This window comes from Vanellus vanellus (assembly GCF_965231255.1).
Source record: "Vanellus vanellus genome assembly, chromosome: 12".
Lineage (NCBI taxonomy): Eukaryota > Metazoa > Chordata > Aves > Charadriiformes > Charadriidae > Vanellus > Vanellus vanellus.
Genome location: NC_138917.1, coordinates 7,354,168 through 7,374,735, shown reverse-complemented (window position 1 = coordinate 7,374,735; position 20,568 = coordinate 7,354,168). Strand labels below are relative to the sequence as shown.

The following is a 20,568-nucleotide window of genomic DNA, read 5'->3' as shown; positions in this document are numbered from 1 at the left end:
TTGGCCTTCCAACGTGTTTAAACACCTGCAGAGAATGAGGCTGCCTCTTGGCCTCCCTTGTTAATCAGTTAGGGAGTAACACCTTAGTTAATCTGATTTTTGGTTTGGAATTGCCAACTGGAAACAGATAAGTCTTCCATTGAAGCACCTGGGGACATTATTAATACAAGGTTTGTACCGCACTGAGCAAGAGACCCATCCTGCTAATAATAAGCAGTTGGTCATTGATTTAGACTGTTAGAAGAACAGCTGGCATGCTTCAGCCAACCGAAGCCTATACATATTTACAAAAAAATAAAATAAAAAGGCTCCAGAAACAAATCAAATCTCAAACCAAGTAATCTGCTACTTTTGCCTTCCTAAATTCAGACCAATCCATTAACAGAGCATTCACTGTCACTCAAAGATCCTCGCCCACTTTTTTTTTTTTTTTTTTTTAAACCAGCCTTATATGGTTTTTCTCAGTAAGACACTGAGTTTAGACCCTCATTTCCTCCACCTTGGAATTATAATGTCAAGAGGAGGTTTCACCCATACATGCAGCTTTCCCTCCATTACTCTACAAGAGCCGACCACATCCCTGAGAGATTTTGACTTAGCCCTGAAGATGTTTTTCAGAGATTAAATAATTCTTTCACATTATTCAGTCTAATGTCCTACCTTTTCCAAAGACTAGTTTAATTAAACGTATATGCATAAAAATCACTCTATTTTAAACTCTTTTTTTCCCCTCAGGTCCCATCATTAAGCTGACATGCACTGTTTGGAAGGCAACTCTCTGACCACCTGGCATTCAACACCATTTTTTCCTGTTTTGTTTTGCTTTAATCCTGTGCGAAAGCAGTTTAACAGATGATATGATATTCTGTTATGATGCAACATCAATCTGCATACATCTATTCAGAGACACATTTGAGATGTTCTATATTACTTAGTCACACTACATATTTGCAACACATAAGCAGACAGCTTTCTCCCTCTGCGTAAAAGTTAAGCGTCAAACTTCAATTGGAGAGCAATGCCTTAGGTATTTAAGTGCAAAAGGATCTTCCCCTTGAAGATACTCCTCGCTTTGCCTCCAAGACTATGCTGTACGGTTCCCAATCTCCCACTTTAAAAATTACTTCCATAATTTTGCAACCATTTTGCATATCCCCTAATATTTCCTGGAATTTTGGTAACGTGAGCTTGGCTTCCCACAGCCATTTACATGGAACAGTGTGATTAAGATATCCCTACTGTCTGGCTTCAAATCTTAATATTTCTGTCCACATGGCATAAGAGTACCAGCCACCCGGTCTTAATCATATTTCCAAGTGTCAAAACTGAAGCTCTGGTGTTCACATTCTGTACACGGGTACGTGCACATTAAGATATAGTTTGAGCCTAAAAAGCATTCAGCTATATGGGTAGAAAAGTTGACAGACACATTTCTGTAGAACCTGCTACCACACACACAACACAGAAAATAAGGCATTTTTCAACTTTTCTTAAAGAAGTACATTTCTTAACGTAGCAAATGATTTATGTGAAATGAAAATAATTTTAAGATGTCTGTAGAATTCAAAATGTGGTAGAGACTTCTTTATTTTGAATAGCCACAACTATGTTTCAACAAGGATTCACTACAGATATGTACACCTGAATAGGTGAAAAATCCATAGTTATCTGGCTATTACACAAAAGTCTAGACAGTTTTCCGTGCAAGAAATTACTACGCCAAAAATCTTACCTCGCTTGAATGTGTTCTTTCGCCAGCTACAACTACCACCTGTAGTTCCAGTTACCCCAAACCAGCAATATTTAGCACGAAGAGTTAACACTAGTGTATAAACCTCATGTTAAAACTCCGTAGAGGGTTTGGCATATTGCAGTATGTTGAATTAGGCTGCCACATTAGCTTTATACAATCTGCAGAAACACTGAAGATGAATCAAGTGTGTGTGATAAAACATGCTGTATGGATCAGAGTAAACCAGAGTAACAGCAATAATATTGATAGCATGAAACAGTCACGGAAAGAGGCCATCTGTACAGTCAAATAGCACGGGAAGTGGGAAGAGTGGATGTGATAAATCAAGTCTTACATGGCATCATCTAAGAAACAATAGGAAATGTTTCGATGTGAGCATGACTGGTGCTGTGATCCATGTACACGCATGATATTGCAATAGTAGAAATGGCCTTCTCCGATCTTTCCGCAAGCATTATTCGGTTTGAACAAAGGATATCTTGTTGGAGGCTACAGCTTTGCTAGACAACAGAAGAACTGCCTTTAAGCATTAATGATAAGCAGACTAATACATTTCCCATCATATGAGTAAACAAAGATTTTCAATATGGTTGAGTAGAAAAGCCTTTGTTAAAATCCACAGAATAAAAAAGTATCCGAATGCAGAGAAAGCCCTGATCTTGACGCAGCCCGAGCTCTGAAACATGCAATCTATCACGTAAGAGACAGAAGAGGTCAGCCATTAATTAACATCCAAATTAAAGCTTTTCAAGTAAGGGTCAAAACTTCCTTTGTTTTGACATTTAAATCACTGGCACTGTATTCCCCAGTTTAGTATGCACAACACATCACCTCACGCCTTTATGTTAATTGCCTCAATTTTTCAAGTGCACTATTTGATTCGTTGCCAATTAAAAATACCCCCAAAAGTCAAGACTCATGTATGTTAAGTATAAACATGATTAACGTAACACAATTACATTTCCATGTTTGATGAGTCTGATTAGGAACTTTCTATCAGCCCGGCATAGCGAAGCATTGTCTCTACCAGTGACCTGTCACAGCCTCGCCAAAGACAGCCTTGCTGGTGGGGAAGCATTTCATGGCCACAAATGTTTCAGAAAGGTGTAAAACCTGTAATTAAATGCTGTCAATTATCACCTTATCGAGCATGTAGCAATCTTCATGATCTTCTCCATTTGATTGCAGAAGATGGTCCTAGGTCTAAACTAAAAAAAGCTATACGAAAAAATCCAGTAACTCAATTGCTTGTTAAAATAGTAATTATGCGGACAGACCCTCTAGTTTTTCCAGAAAGTGACTCTGAGTCCTCCCCCACTACATCAAGGGAACAGCTGTTTTAAGAAAACTGCACTCAGGGAAAAGAACTGGGCAGACCAAAAGCAGAGCTATGCCTAATTTTGTTTGTGGGCATAGAAAACACAAGTTATAAGGAGATGAAGGGATCTGATGAGGAAAATAAAAAGTCAAAAATAGGAAAAAATGACAAAACTAGGAAAATAAAATGGTCCAAGTCTGGAGGTTGCTGTAAGTGAGATGCAATAGTAAATCAGGAAAAAAAAAAAAGGCAGTTCAGCCTGAGCACAATGGGATAAAAGCTAAGAAATAGAACAGAATTCCGTTGAAACGAAGAGGAAGGAGGGTCTGCATACACAGCCGGACTAATGTAATGGTTATGGTCTACTTATAAGTAGGCTTTGATACGAATTGGTACAAATCAGAATAAGAAATAAGAGAAAGTTCTGCACCCTCAGTCTGGGCTTCTCTTCCTTCTTCCCATCCGTAAATGTAAAGTATAATTAACATTGCCGTATGCAGAAGTAATAAATACATATGAACCAGTCACAACCTATATTTAATTACAAGGGAGATACTAGCAATAAAATGTACAGTGGGCTCTTGTTTAAATTGAAAAATAAAAAAAGAAAAAGACTGTTTTATTGCACTTCAGAAAAGAATTAAGGAGCTCCTTGGCTTATCGAGGACTACAAAAGCAATCACTGCTATAAGGCCTACTTTGCATATTCACTCTATTAATTTACATAGCCCTGGTAAGCCTCACATTGCAATGCAACTGCTAAATTACACTGCTCTTGGGTAATGGGTATAAAAGATGCAAGAGCACGCAAAGTGTATTCAAACAGACAATTAAAAATATCAATTCTGTTGACAGCTGAAATGAAGAAACTGTGCAGAGGTTTAATGCTGCTGCATGAAGGACATACTGCGTACGAGTGATTGAATTAACCAGAATCATCCATTGACAGTCTGCCTTTGTCGAACATTACATATTAGGCCCATTTAGTGTCTGCTTATTAACATAATTTAATTCTGAAGATTGTTTCCAGGCATTTCTAAATCTCCTCTTTGCATTAATGACGGTGTCTTAATTATTGTGCTAGTTTCACACCAGTGCAATTTGCTGGGTCACCACAGAGCAGCCCAGTCAACTTTGGCTTAACCAACTCAGCCTTTAGGTATTTGGGAGGACAAGCACAGATCAGCGGGAGATCTGGCCAGACGCCCTACAGCCTCAAAGTTCAGAAGCAGCCAAAGAATACAACAACAGTTATTATTATTCAGCTTAACAACTAATTTGTTCCTAGTGCTTTTCTTTACATAGATCTCCAGCTTTGCATGCGTATAAAGTCTGCTACACCTCCTATATTCTACGAGTTTCTACGTTTAACCATGTAGGAATGATGTGTTCATCAAGTCTTTAAAATAACAACTTAAAAGAAAACAAAATTGCCTAAGGAAATTAGAAGTTTGAAATCTCTTTTCTAAACTGAATAACCTCACATGTCTGAATAGTGTTACTACTTATGATCTAAGTTTCCCCTGAAAATGCAACTCAGACTAAGCAACTTATCAAAATGCTTCAATTAAAAATGTTATCTTAAAAGTTTATTTTAGCACCTGGTAAAAGCTGAATGACTTAAGCTTAAGAGTAATTTCAATAGACTCCGGTAACTAATTCCGACATTTCATTTTGAAAAGTTGGTGCCATTTTAAAACGAGTATGCACAGATATTACACCTTTAGCCAAAAATGCCGAACGATGAAAATACTTCAATACGTAGTAGCAATATCTGGAGGGAACCGAGACGGGATATGTGTGCGTTTAATGACGAATATTGCTTTGCATTTCTTGGTTTCACCAAACTACCGCTATATATCACATTGTAAGACGTAGATACTGTATGTAGGCACCAAGCACTACTGTCTCATGCTGCATGCCTCCAAGAATTCCCGGTTCAACGGCAAGCAACCGAGCATGGCAGAAACTAATAATATGTATCACACGTAAAAATGCTGGTGTGTTTGGAAGTTATGAAAACAGCACCACTTAGTACCTTTAAGTCTTCAAAACCATTGACCATTGGATAAGGTACTGCCTCAGTTTGGCAGTTTCGAAGTCCCAAAGCCACAGAACCAAATTAACAAGTTGTAACACTTGCTCACTGAAGTATTTGAGTGAACTAATGTCAGGACTGAAAGAGAATTCGTTCTCCTTTAGTTTAAAGCTTTGAGTATACAGTGCTAGATTGGCTTTTATAATGTTCTCCTGGTCATTGGAAATATTATTGAATATCCCAGTTGTGTGGCATATGTACTAACAATTTTCTATCACTGATGATCACAAGCTTCATCCAGCCTTCATGTAAAGGCTTGGACGGAGTGAAGTGTTGATAGGCAAGCCCTGATTTCCAAGATTATATTAAAGGCTATACAAAAATTGAGAGTAAAAGCAGTGGATGATCCTAAGTTTTTACAATATTCATATTGTCCTAAATGATTATATATCGTATTTTTATACGGAACAGTAAAGTCTGTAGAGATATAGGATTAATGCAGGGGAACCTAGACAGAATCATGGCAATACTCAAAATCCTATGTACAAGAAAAGCTTTCTGATAAATGGCAGGAGTGATATGAATACATAAGCAAGTCTGATTTTTGCACAATAGTAATATATGAAAATAACATACGGTTCAGAACTGGCTGGTCCTCCGTGAATTCAAATGGCTGTTCAATATAAAAAATCTTTTGCTGGAATCCAGGGACACATTCTAAATCTTCTGCACACGCAAGCAGCAGAACCTGAGGAAAAAAAAAAAAAAAGGAAATAGACTTTTAACATCCACTTATTCATCCATCACATTGGCTTCTGGGAATGATACTGGGTTTAGGCTCAGTGCTCATAAAACAAAACATTGGGCTCCATGCTCGTAAAACAAAATATCCATCACATCACACTTCCCCTTCAAATCTTGCTAAGCAATTTTTTATATAAGGTTTTTGCTTTCATATACGTGGGCTGGTATGGAAGTTACAAAATAGTAGCTTTCAAGGTTAAGTTCAGTCGAGATTATCAATAAAGGATATTATTGCTCTTACTTAAAACATAGTATGTAATATTGCTACTAAAATCGCAGGTGAATACGGCTAGGCTTAAATATATGCTTAAATGAAGTCGATTTAAATAATTGATAAATTAGGGTCTCTAAACCTAGTTTCAGAAAGTTAATCACCAAGTTACAGAAGGAATTCTTTATTCAAGGGTGCAGTTTCACACGACAGAAGTTCCCTTTTATAAAAAGCTTCTTTGCTAACAAATGAAACTGTTGCCCTGTTGTCCCCCCTCCCCTGAAGCAACAGTTTATCCATTTTCCCTGTAATCAAAAGTTTGTTTACACCACGGAAAGACTGAAAATGAAATGTCTGCACCATAGTGGAGGTGGATCTGAAGGTTAAAGTTGAATACAGTTTGTGTCACTGCTAGTATGTGGTCACCAAAGGTCCTTGTCACCACAGGAACACCTTAGCAAAGGAGGAAGATTAAAAGCAAAATAAAATTGGTTGGAAATAGGTACAATGCCAATCTTAGTCTCTGAAGGTTTGTGTTCTATCCCTGAATAGAGACAACCACCTGAAAGGCCATTTTTCTTGGCAGCTTTTAAATGAGAGCATGGGGGTAAACCTAAAGAGTTTAAAAGGTTAAAGAGAGGGGCAAAAGGAGATAAGTTCAAGATTAGGAAAAGCCAAATCCGTATTTTTCAACCTATATATGCATAACCTCATTTTCAGAAGTATTTTCTGCTTCAGAGCAGGTGGTGTTTTTCAAAACCTGACTTTCAGCTGGTGTACAGATGACTCGATCTCAAAGTTATTACAGTCAATCTGCTGCTTGTTGGACAGCTGAAGAAAAATCAAGGAAGAGAGGGCACCTATAGTGACCAAGAAGAAAACGGTCAAGCAAACACAGTGGTTCTGAATGACATTCACTCTAAAATTCAAATGGCCCTGCACAAATGGGTCTATTTACTCAAGACATCCACAGCACAAAATTACAATTTTGCCAATAAAGCTCTTCAGCTGTAAAGTGAGGACAATTTCTCCCCTATACCACACGGGTGAATGCTGAAGACTCCTTTCTCCTTCACCAGCTCAGGTGACAAACTGCACTCTCACTTCTCCCAACCCAACAGTAGCACCTCACACATTTCCCAGCTCTGCCTCCACCTCGTTATCATCCAAGTGTGCTGATGCCTATCCTAGAGAGATGTCCTAAAAAAAAAATTAAAAAAAAAAATCTTAACACCTGCATGTTTCCCTCTTAACCACCACTCATAGTCCATTCACCAAATCAGAGCAATACCTTACCTGCTCTCTCCCTTCATGCAATTCACACGCACTATAGGTTTTATGTGGTCCCATTTATAAAAACCAAGGGCAGCAGTACCCCACCTGGTCTGCATTAGATCTTCGTATTGAAACCAACTGCTGGATCATTTGTTTCATGTCACTGACATTTGCTATAAAAGCTTGGCTAGAAGTGCTAGCAGCCTGTGAGAAACAGCCAGAATATTTCATGACAATTAAGCTGGTTGTAGTCAAATGCAGCAGATGGGCCCCTCTGCCTTCCATCCTGACCCGCTCTGTTTGTCCCTTTGAAGGATTAACCAAGAAAGAAGAGAAAAGACTTAAAGTAGTACACCAAGTAAGGTGCAATACACTTGACTATTATTCACTTCTATATATCCCCATAACTGCTGCCTTTCTTACCAAGGCTTAAAAACACGGTGCCTAATCCTCTCATTCAATTATTGACACCGATATCTTGGTTTTATTGGACATTCTGGACTCTATAGGGATTGAGAATTGGATGTGTCCCCTTCGGTCTTCTGGTATGAGACAACTGCAAACATCAACTGACATATGAGGCGCCTGCCCTCAAAATTGTGCCTAAGACTAGATTACTGACTGTTAAAAGAAAAGCCTGATATGCATTTAAATAGTCACATGCACAGAAAGTCAGACGTGCATTTTCTGCACACATTTTCTCTGTGCACAGGTGCATTTTTAAAGTACCTTTCTGACTCATGGTGTTACTGAATGAATATACACAGAAATGCAATCACAGCAGAAGTAAATTCTCCCGATCTCAAGACGCAAGCAACAACTGAAGCCAAGTTATATAAGTCCCCATCAGAAAAACAGCCCAAGCCATGGATGCTGAAATTTAACTACAAACAACTCTTCCCCTAAAGGATTAACACGTAAGAGGCAAATCGTGTTCTGATCTCCCAGCTACTGGCACCTTAAAGTTGAAACTCTTGTCTTACGGAGCTATAAATAAAAGGCTTGCTTTGGACATCATCTATGTCAGTACTTAGAGAAGGGAATATGTCTACTTTATCAGATTTGTGACAGTATAAGTCGACTTTGAAATCCAGGCAATCTAAATAGGTCATGAGTTAACTTCTGTAAGCCTGGTACAGCAGCCTCACATAATACAGATGTAGCAAATAGAAAGTGACCTTTATTCCCTTTGAAATAATTACAAGATTCAGGCTTGGCCTTGCTGTGAAAGGGAACATTTTATTCTACTTGCGCAATTCCAGGCACTTTCTTCTTCTCAACACGTCAGACAAGACGTTAAATTTGTCACCACACCAACAGTTCTTAATTAATTATCTTCTAAAAGCACAATTATTCTTTTAATTTATTTTTCCTCACAATGAAACTTCTTCTGTTGAAGTAAATGTCTGTCTTATTAAAATAATTTCTGTTGAGGTTCTTCACTTTGGGGAAAAAAAGGTCTTTAAGAATCCCTTGAAAAAAAATAAGCCAAGCAGATTCGCGTTGAAGGCAAAGAGAATATTGTTCAAAGCAGAATACGTTCTGAGTGTAAGCACCATGTAGATTTCGTATTTTTTTATATAATAAAAGGGGTTATGGTCTGATAGCTATCTAAAAGAGCTCATCTAAATACACTGAAAATAACATTTAAATGTCATATATGTAGAATTCAGATTATACAAATAATGTTCACACATCTAGCCAAGTAAGTACTGGGCAATTAGTACAAAGGATACTTCACCCACCACTAAAAACGCCACATTCTTGAAAGAATATGACAATTGTGCAGCAAACTTCATGTGCTGCACGAAAATCTGAAGGGTTAGAAGTCTGAAAAGTAAACCAGGGAGTCGTGACTACTCAGACCTACAGATCCTATATTCACTGACAAGCAGAATCAAAGTTTTTCATAACCTACTGCTTTTCAGAAATGTACAGAGTGAAGACTCATTTTTAATATCCTGACAATTTGTCTTTCTGAATTTATTACCAGTCACTATAAGGAAATGCCACTAGTTCAGATAACTCCTGTGCAAGTTTGGTCACTGGGCTAGAACTATACTTCTGATGAGGTATCAAGCCTATGAAGCTTTTTTTTAAGTTAATAAAACAGCACACACACTGGTGACCTTGATTGACCTCAACATTTGCACTGAAAGCTGCTCACACAGAACATGGATCGGAAAGAAAAAGAGGATGCCAATTTTATACCATACTGCAGAGGAAATAAATAAAGTCCCTGATGTTCAAGTACCTTTGGGTATTACCACATCTCAAAACCCAGGGTTCTTCTCCCTCCTCTGCTGGAGACTGAAAATTAGTCTCTGAAATGACCTTCCACAGAATTTCAAAATCTTTGTGTCCTTTCTGACTTGCCCAGTTTCAGCGCCTGAAGAAACTCCGTTCAGGTTTGACTGGATACATCCTCACTCTGGAAATTAATTTTCTTGCCTTTTACTGTAAACACTCTCATATCTTCAATTAGCCCTACCTGTAAGAGATCAACTTTCTATTACAAAAATGCAAGCCTCAGACTATTAATTACATTTCACACACACTCTTATGGTGTGAAATTCATCCTTGTGCAAGGCTTTATTTAAAGAGAGATGTAAATGCAGACACCTGTGAAGACCATCTGACCAGACATTAATTTTACACACAATAAAGGCAAACAAATCTCATTTCATAGGGTGGTATCCTGTAGGACCATATTCTTCTACCTTTAACTTCAGGAGAGTAATTTGAAATGCAAACAAACCAACATAAAACCCTACAAAAGAAGAGATAAATAGAGATCACACTCATTTCTAGTAAGAGTAATAATCCCAAAAGTTCAAAAATTATGAGTCACTGCCTAAGAAATGAGGGGGTTGGTCAGCTGGTTATTTTTTGTTTGGAGTTTTTGGTGGGGGTTTCTTTGGAAATATGGTTTGGGGGTTTCTTTTTTATTCAACTCATTTACTTGGAAGCGAGTTGAAAATTTATGCTTCTGAGCTTTTTTCTGGAAGCATGAGAACTAGAAATTTGGGTTTTGCATATGAAAACCAGATTTTCATATAAAATACAGTGATCCTAAAAGCTGAGAACTGACAGGAAAAAAGTAATCAGAATAACGAGAACTGCCAACACTGAATTAAATTGCACATGACAAAATATTTTTATCATGCAGATCGAGATCTTTGAATCTTAAAATGCTTTCTATCTTCAGGTGCTGCAACACTAGACCCAAAAAACGGATAGGGAGGAAGCCACCAGAGAAGAAAAACAAGTAATAAGCAGCACACAGTCACAGTGATTTGCAGAGATGATGAAATCCTGCCTTCACTGAAGTCAGTAAGAACTATTCATTCATTTTAGCTTTTTTTACTCAAGATTTACATGAGGGAGTTATTTAAATGAAATTAACAGAGGGATACTTACACAGAATAAGGAGAGCACTGCTTTAAGTAAGATTCTGATTCTGCATTATGCAGACTCCAATTAGAGTGTCAGCAGGTCCTAAGGCAATTGTTTCATCAAATCATATACAGACTGGACATGAAGTTCTCCTTGTCTTCTGTATTTTTTAACATCAATTGGAACAGAAAAAAACACCTCAAAAGCCTGAATAACTTATCCTCTGATTGGCATAATTAGCAAAGGTATTTTAACATTGCATAAAGGTATGTTGAATTATTTATCTCTGAAGGTGACTAAATTAAACAAAACACACAGTTCTTTTGCATTAATTTGATTTCCAAAGCACTACAATTTAGGGAAATTTTTATTGAATATTTTCATTTTGGAGGGAAAGTTTTCACTGTTTTAGGCTTTAACCTCTCTTCTTTTTATCAGGAAAGAGCTTCAGAAGAAGAGTATTCACAATCTCTACAGCTCTACCTCTAAATCTGATAGTGAATTCAAGTCATTTTTGTAAGAAATGCTATTAAGATTTGGCACCAAGATTCTTCAAGGATGATAAATATTCTTTTAAAGGGCCTACATATCCATTTACTGCATAGCTCTGTCCTAAAAGTGAAAGTCACACTTGGAGTAGTGAAGGGTGGGCTATGAAAATGCAAATTAGAATGACTTTATTGGCTCAAATGAATTCAGTTCTCCTGTCACTAAGCGGTGTGACTGCGGTAGGCATCCATTAACTGGGAAAAAAAGATGACAAACTCTTTTGTGAGACTACCTAGCACAGGAACTTTCTTTTTATGAGCACTTTCCTTGTGAATGTATGTTTATTATAAGAATTTTATCACATATTCAGTAAAAATTGTGCATCTTCCATGACACTGGAAATCTTGTTAAGTTATTCAAGAAGCAATTTGCCAGCTCTAGTGTCTGAACAGACAGCTGCTTTCCTTCTGAAACTTAAGACCTCTGGAAGAGGCACTCTCAGTTTGTTAAGAGATGACCCCATGGTCTGTTCAGAGCCCAAAGTAACTCCGCACGGCTTAGGGTTCAGAAGGATAATGTGAGAAGTGTACTAGAAAGTGTGGGAGAACTTCCATGGCACCCCCGTTTGAAACCAGAGTTGTGACGATCCATCTCTCCCCAGGTGCTGACCTGCCTGGAAGCCGATCGCTTTTTCTGCTCTTCCAGTCACATCTGCTCCCTCAATCAAGTCACCGGGTAGCTCTGGGAAAGCCAGTGCCCACAGAGTAGTGCAGCTGGAAAAACATGGTCAGGTGCAAGACCATCACAATCTGCCTTTAATCTGGTTAAGCTGCCATGAAACTGCACCCTGAATTTTTTTTTTTTTTTTTTTTTTTTTTAAAATACACTCTTGCTAACACATCTTCCATGCATCAGAACTCAAGCTAGCTTTGAGTTCCCTTGACTGGGGCACCCAAAAAAGCCTTATACGGTCCTGGAAGGAACAACCTCTGCTGTCACAAGCAGGCACAACATACACAAATCACAAACAGTTCTTTCTGTATTCCACAATTCTGGACCCTTATTCTGATGGTCATTCCGTAGCTTCCAGAATAAATTTGTTCATGGTCAATTTACAGCCATTTATTCTCATACAAGTCTTGTCTCATAACTTAATTAACCTTTCTCCTCTCTAACTCCTCAATTTGTTAGGCTAGACAAACCAAGCTCTTTCAATCTCCTCCTAAAAGAATACATTCCTTTGATCATCGCAATAACCTTTCATTGTGCCTGCTGAAGTTTGCACGTGGGCAAAATACACAAAGAATTCCAGACAAGCATTCTCTGGGGTCTGTTAAGTGATATTACTATTTCCTTAAGCCTGAAATATGTCGCCTAACGCTTCTAAAATTCCACTTTTCCTTTTTAAAGTCTTGTGATACTGGTGGTTCGCAATCATTCTAAAATTAACTAACGCACAAAGAGCTGAAACGTTTGATATCAACAGAGATACAGCCTCCATTTAGCTACAGCAGGGTTAAGCGGCTTTTGCAAACAGAGACAGGATTAATCTTTATGAAATAGATTCAAACCCTTGCGCATTGCTAAATCTATGCCCTTTCTGACCAGATGGGGACCAACTCTGCTCACAAGTGGGAGACATCTCACAGTGCAGAGCCCAGGCTTAACCTTCCCTCTCAATAGAGCTTATTAGCTGAGACTCGGGATTTGCCCATAGACGATGGTTTCCAGACTCAAGATGGCTTGTACCCGCATGGCTCGGAGCACAGGATCAACTTACTGTTTCATCTACGTAGATGTATCTGAACATTGTTCAGATTTTCATAATCCAGACAGTAACTCTCATCCTGGTTCATTAAGGCTTGTAATGATTAATAGCAGAGGCCAAAATGTGTTACTTGTGCTCAAAATAAGTAATATTTTAAATTACTCAACTATTTAACAAATAAATACCCACCCATCATGATTAATAACACCATTTAACAAATAAGACTTCAGACAAAAGGACGGGTCGGGCTCCAAGGTTATTTTTGGTTTATTTTTAGGCATTATGAAAAAAGGAATCATATTTTGCTGAAACCCGTACACCACTGGAATGAGATTACAACTGGGTAGCCTATTTAGAGAAGCTGCGCGATAAATTCATTTTACAGGGCACAGAATAATGCAAATGAGCCATTCAGTAGCACTCCTGTACCAGTGAAAGAGGCATAAAGAAGAAACATTGAAAGTCAGAGTTCTGATCTAGTTATACTGCGAGGTATGGAATTACCAAAACCTAAACTGCATTACAACAATAACCCGTTCAAAGATCTGCTTATACCAAACATTTTAGTTATTTATCACCTAATGAACTAAACAGGTTGATCCTGTTCTCCAGCAGTAATGACTTCATGAAACACTTAGATGAAGGAAAATAGGGGTGTCTCTTTGTAAACAAAGGAAATAAATTAAGAATTGCTTAAAAGTATTTATAACCCTTCACATGCAGTTGCATGGGGCAAAGTCATTATTCCACAGGAAAACACTGATGTGGCAAAAGCCATTAGAGAAAAAATTAAAATCATATTTCTTACAGCAGATAGTGGGGTTTGGATGGGATTGCTGGAAACTATAAGGAATATGATATATGTTTAATTTCCCAACAGTGCGATCATTATCAAAAAAGGTGCAACCTTCCTTCCATCGTTTTCTTTATACTCCACAAAGTAATAGTAGAAAGCAATTATTACTGCACCACAAAACTGAACTTGGTGTAACATTGAACATCTGTCTTTTGCGCTGGTAAGCTAAAACCAAAAATGAGCTTGCTAAAGCCAATCTTTTAAAGAATAGCATGTTTTTGAGCATTAAACACATACACAGTACTATCATCTTGGAACATTACAAAATCAGAAACCAACCCCCAGAACTCATAATAGTACAAAGAAAAGTGAAAAGGACTGTTTTTCAACTTCAAGAAAACGTTTGTTGAACATTCTCTGACCTTATCCTACACAGTCACGAATGCAAGATTTTTTAAAAATGAATACTTTCAAGCAAATCCATTGATTCAAGCAAGGATATTGGAGAAAACCCAAGCCTTGTAATAAAAATTGAGAAACTGCTACAAGGCAAGAAGCCCAATGCAAACCTGTCTGCTGATTTTGACATGCTTTTATTTGACTTCAACAGGAAGAGCACAGTATATTCTGTAGAACAAGCTATAGACAATTATTTTTTCCCCCCACAAAGTTATCTGCACATCACATAGTTATTTTTGCTTTACCACAAATCATCCTGAGCAATAGTAGTATGATAGTATTAAAATAAATAGTTCTGAGCACTGGCTTCCTATTGATTTCTGTTTAAAAAACCAAGCTCATAGAGGGATTCTCTTTTAGTAAGGACAGGGCACGTTATTCACTTCAATCTTTCTTTCAGTGGGGATGCCGATACGTTCTCTCTCTTCTCATCAGCTTCCAATAAGCTCCTATGAACTTGACACTTACCAGCTCAGCCTACCAACTAGAACAGAAACCGCCCAGTGGTTTCAAGAGTTATAAGAGGGAATCATGAAAATCATGGCTGAGCAATAAGACAATAAGGCTTGTACAATCCTCAGAAAACCAGACCAAAATATGTGTAATTAATACATGCTGGCATACAGTACGACTTCTGCTTGTCCTATTTACCAGCTTCAGGAAATAAAGATGCATGCGCCAGTTTTTATTCCAGTTGGTAAAGTTTAGGGTCATAAATAATTTCAGGATGTAGAGTAAGTCTAAGAAATCTCTTTTTAGCTAAGAGTACAAAATATTGTTACATTATGCACATAATATACGCCTACAGGAGAGGGAACTGAGCTTAGAAATCAAAGTATGAAACAAAATACAAACTGGAAACTGCTCGCCCATATGTTAACTTTTGCTCACAGGATAGAGGAAAGCCTTAAAACATGGTGTAATGAATAGATCGTTCACCATTCAAAAAAAAAAAAAAATAAGGTGGGGGGGAGGGGGTAATTTAAACCTTTATTCGATGCACCAACTGAGGTCATCGGAATTGCAGTAGGTTATCCTAGGCAGTACATCACACTTCAACTCAATACCTATTTCACATTTACCCCATAAACCACAGAACAGAAATCCCAGGAAGGAAAATGGAAGTAGATTAGCCGTTACCTGCCTGGTCAACCTTCTTAAGGGACATGCTTCTATAGATCATAGAAGATCAACCTATTAAGCTGAGCTATATAATTACACTGCAGTAACATTTCATTGAAGTCCTTTCGTGCTCCTTCCCCACTCCGCCGCCATATCCTTGTCAAAATAAAGCCCCACTACCCCCAGTTAACCTGGATGGCTGATCAACTACTGCAAGAAGTTAGAGTCTCAATAGAAATACAATAACTGATCAACTTTGAAATAACTACAACAGGGGAAAAAAGATACTTGAATGAAATGGAGAAAAATATATGCAATGTATTCCTATATTGTACATATATATTTAAATATATGCAGATCTTTACATTGTTTTAACAGGGACTGTTTGATAGATCTAGAGGATTTATAGTATAATTTCACATTATTTCAGCCAACAATTCAATTCTCAAACTGATTATTATTTACACGCTTTTTGCATATTTTCTTGTTCAATGCTGGTTTTCAAGTGATTTTATTTTCTTTTACTAAAGAGAATTAACTTTGCCTTATTAGTAGTAAGCTAGTTACCATACATATCTTTAATTCATTTAACTGATATGACCCAGTCTGTTGTACCACTGCTCATTTTACCAGTCAAGGGCTTGTGCGTTTCTTTACAATAGGCAGTAATTTTCAAGCTCCTAGAGTCATCCAGAAATAAATAGAAAAGGGAAAAAAAAAAAAAAAAAAAAAAAAGACCCAGGTCTTTTTGGCAGTGCCAGCTACTACTTGAGGAGTATTTTTAATTAATTGCAAGAACACAGTCAAAAACTTAAAAGAACTTGTACTAACTCTTCTGAGTTTAGAGAAAGCGTGCCCCATGGGAAAGTCAGCAAGTAGTTGAACATTTTTGAGCACATCACAATAAAACAAAGTCTCTAAAGCTTACAGGCTCCCTTGTGTTAACAGTGACATTACATCAAGAGTGACCTTTCCACAGAAATAAAGCCCATTAATGCTGGGAACATGATAACTATTAAAGATCAACACTTAGTAGTCAAAGCAGGGGGAAAAAAAAAAAAAAAAAATCAGTCTGGTAAATTAATTAGAACATAAATAGTGTGAAACCAAGACCTTGGTCTATAACCCTCTCTCTTATAATTGCTTGCCATTTAAAAGCTGAAAGAAATCTTTTATGTAAAAGATACAGCTATTGACCCCACATGTATTAAGAAGTCAAAGAAAATCCTGACACATTGAGAATGAGTTCTCATGAATACCAGAGAGTGCCTTAGTAACACCCTATTAAATACCGATTTCTTTACAGTAGACCTTTCTTTCCGCCATCAAGGAATGATGCTGCTGAGAAATATAGCAAGTTAATTGTTAAATATTCCAGGTCTTCTTTTGGTTGGTTGAAGAAATAATCATCACAGAAAATACTGGAAAAAATTTCTGTACCCATGAGAACACGGTTTGTTTTTTTTTTCCTTAGGCGAAGGGACAGCTGTCAGACCTGAGGCATAAGGACACACATATGGTTGTACCCCCCCAAACTCCATCATGAAACTTCTATAATAAACTAACATTTACTTTTGAAATCTGTAGTTTAAGTCAAGTTAGGTTTCTGTGGTGATTAGGAAACCCAATGTTATTGTAGCCTCCCCACTTCACATTGTAGACAGCACTTTCAATATATTTATTAGTTCTATAATTATCTGTATTTACCAAGTCTATCATCTGTTCCACATGAGATTCAACAGGCAACAGACACAAGCAATAAACATAAAACACATGAAAGGTGGTAACAAATGTGAATCTGTGACTTAGATTTTGCTCTTGCAACCTATATCTACATCTCAATGTGAACATTGGCACTAAAGTAGTTGAGAGAGGTCAGAGTCACATCTTTGAAATTCCTGGACAGAAAGCACGTAAGGCTTTTCATAGAATCATAGAATCATAGAATCAGTGAGGTTGGAAGGGACCTTTAAGATCATCAAGTCCAACCATTAACCTACCCTGATAAAAACACCACCACTCCTAAACCATGTCCCTAAGCATCTCATCTACCCTTTTCTTAAACACCTCCAGGGATGGTGAATCCACCACCTCTCTGGGCAGCTTATTCCAATGTTTAATAACCCTTTCAGTGAAAAAATGCTTCCTAACATCTAATCTAAACCTGCCCTGACATAACTTGAACCCATTTCCTCTTGTCCTTGTTTTGCATCTGTCTGGACTGACCAGGTAAAAAGGTCTAACATAACTCAGATTTAGGGGATCTGGAAAGGTCTATTTTTTATTTATTTTTTTTAATCAGAGAGACAGGTTAAAGAGGAATTATGGTATTTAAGTTATTTTCTTTATAGGGTTATATTTTACTTTTATTTTGTCTGAGCTACACATAATAATGAAAGTACTGAGAATTCCTACACCTACAACATATGCATTTGATTGCAGAGTGTCCTACCATTACTGTTTGTAACAGCGGTTAATTTTTTTTTTTTTTTTCAGGTTTATACAATCAGACTTTGGGTTCATTTTGACAAAGTAAAGCTGTTTGAGTTGTACATAAAAATAAGAAATCTTAAAGAAAAAACCCTCAAATATCCAACAATTTAAAGGCCCTTTTCCTTGTACATAGCAATTTAAATTTACTGGAGCACTTCTTTTTTTTAATTTAATTTTTTTTTATATAAGTGCTTCAGCCTGGAAGTGATTGGGGTTCTGTGCTTGCACAGTATAAAGCAATTTAAAATTATTCAACTGCTTCAATTTTTTATAGGTACTTTTATTTGAAAATCATTGGGGTTCTGATCATGCTCAGCATTGAACAATTTTAAATTATATACATGTCTTTTTTTACTCAGTGCTTCATGTTTGGGACTGAATTCTGGGAGGCTATAGTACATTATCAGGCAGTTTAATTATACAAGAATTTTATATTTTATACAATCTTTCATCTCCTAAATAAGAATCAGTTTGCACGGGTGAAAGCATTAAGCATTGCTCTTCAAAAATAAAGCAGCATTATGCAAAAACCAGAAACCCAATTTTTCTTTTTTAAATATTTTAAGAGACCCTTTTTCCATTCAAATTCCCATGTCTTTCTAACATAGTAGGAAGCGTGAGCATTTCAGAAGCTACATACTCCTGCTTCAGTAAATTGAAATATATAATTTCAAAGAAGGAGAACAAAGTCTAAAAGAAGTTTTCTGAGTCCAGGAGAAAGGAGAAGGATTTATTCCCACAGCATTTGACTTACCAAACTTTGTGTCAAGCAAGCATTCAAGTCCTCTGTAGCATGGATACAGGGTGCTTAACAGCTGCTGGTTCAAATTTATTGTATACATTAAGTACATCAAGTAGGAAATTCAGGTTGGACTTCAGGGACAACATTCCTGATTTAACAGGACTGATAAAAAAAAAACCAACAGGTTTCTGTGTAAATTTGATTCATGGGAGTTATTGTTCTTAATAGTCAAGAACATACTCTGCTCTTAAGCATTGTCCTATGAAAGGAGAGAAAATTAAGGTGTGACATTTGAAAATAGCACTGAAAATGTACAAACGGGGGACCGAGAAATACAGCTGACAGACCATGTTATTAGTGAATCCTCCACTTTATTCTTACCCGATATCTTTCATTAATAGTCTGCCAATATGCTTACATTTACTACCAAACACAAATCCAATGCAAGTTGGTGGTTTGTTTTGGGTTTTTGTTTTTTTTTCACTTTCCACCAAGATACTCAACAAATACGAATGCAATCTAATATTTGTTTTAAAATGTGACATCTTAGAAAGAAAAAATTAGTGACCAATTTCTTCAAAAGGGTTGCCTTCATATTTCACCTTATGCTTTTTAACACAATGTAGAAGAAATAGGATAATTTCTCACCAAGAAAAACAACCCAGTGTTCCTCGGCACATTCACTTGTAAAGACAGCAGCTAGTCCTTAAAGATATTGGCTTGCCTTACTAATCATAGGCTTTTAATTCTGTCTCTCCAATTTCAATTAGCGAGTAAACACTGACATCCTCAATTGCACTACATAGAGCTCCCGCTCCCCTTTATCCGGTTAATCACGTTCGCTGCAGCTATTCCCTAGGCTGAGGTTTCAGAGTTCCTAGCTTCTGTAAATCCTCGGTATGACATCTTTTGATTCAGAAACAAACATACTAACATATCTTATCATTCAAAAACATGTGTCCTGGGTTCAGGAAGGCCTGGGGTTTCCTCTCTCCCAGTAGTCAGCTGCTGTGCTCCATGTACGGAATTAAGTTGCAAAGCATCGCTAAGCTCATTGGAAACGTTTTGCTTAAGTTAAACCTCATATTATTGTCATTAAAGAAGCTGTGAGAAACCATAATTAGACTAAGTGTCCAACAAATATTAATCAGTAATGTAATATTCTATTATTAAGCAACAGCTATTCTCAGTAGGAGTTTCTATCGCAAGAAGCAAGATTAGGAACTGAGTCAAAGGCAAACCAGAAGGCACAGCAAATTGGGTTATTTGGTGCCTCATTTTAGTTTACGAATGCTCTCACCTGTATTTTACGTATTTTGTATTCTTATTTTAGTGAAGAAGGTGTAAACAAGCTCCAGGCTGTGATCCTAGATCTGCTGGTTAGTCCCAATGTTCCCAGTCACCATGATAAGGATTTCCCTTCCTCAGTTCTAACGCAGGCCAAGCGACAAAGCCGGAGCGTGCACCCCAGGCAAACCACTTACCCTCCCTATGTTCCCCCATCTGCAAATGAAAGCAATACAATTAACTTACATAGCAGGGAGGCTCTGTGATTTTCTTGTGTTCTTAAGAGATTTGAAATCTTGAGTAAGAAATACTGTATAAATGCTGACAAACATCGCCTGTTTGAGGCGCCATCAATAACCATTTTGCACACACAAGGAATAGGATCATGGCAAAAGCATCAACGTTTCTAAAAATGCTGGGCCTGCTTTAGCTTCTTATTTTCTTGTTACACCCTTTCCCCGTATATCAGTTAAAAACTAATGATAGCAGTACCATAACAAGTCTCCTTTTCAAGATGAATTTTAGAGCTTTCCTCCTTCAAGTCTATTTCTCTGCAGTGGGAAAATACCGAGACTCAACAGACTAGAATTTAACAGGAAGAAGTGTCAAGGATTTAA

At 37.3% G+C, this 20,568-nt stretch overlaps 1 protein-coding gene across 2 annotated transcripts in view; it reads right to left on the bottom strand.

Moving 5' to 3' along the window:
• CDH13 (cadherin 13) overlaps positions 1 to 20,568 on the bottom strand; it is a gene marked incomplete at its 3' end in the record, with an annotated part of 498,288 nt that overhangs the window by 397,109 nt on the left and 80,611 nt on the right. For both annotated transcript variants that reach the window (XM_082489177.1, XM_082489176.1), the window contains exon 2: positions 5,746 to 5,857. In XM_082489177.1, the coding sequence (XP_082345303.1) occupies positions 5,746 to 5,857 (112 nt within the window). The remainder of the gene's footprint in view (positions 1 to 5,745; positions 5,858 to 20,568) is intronic.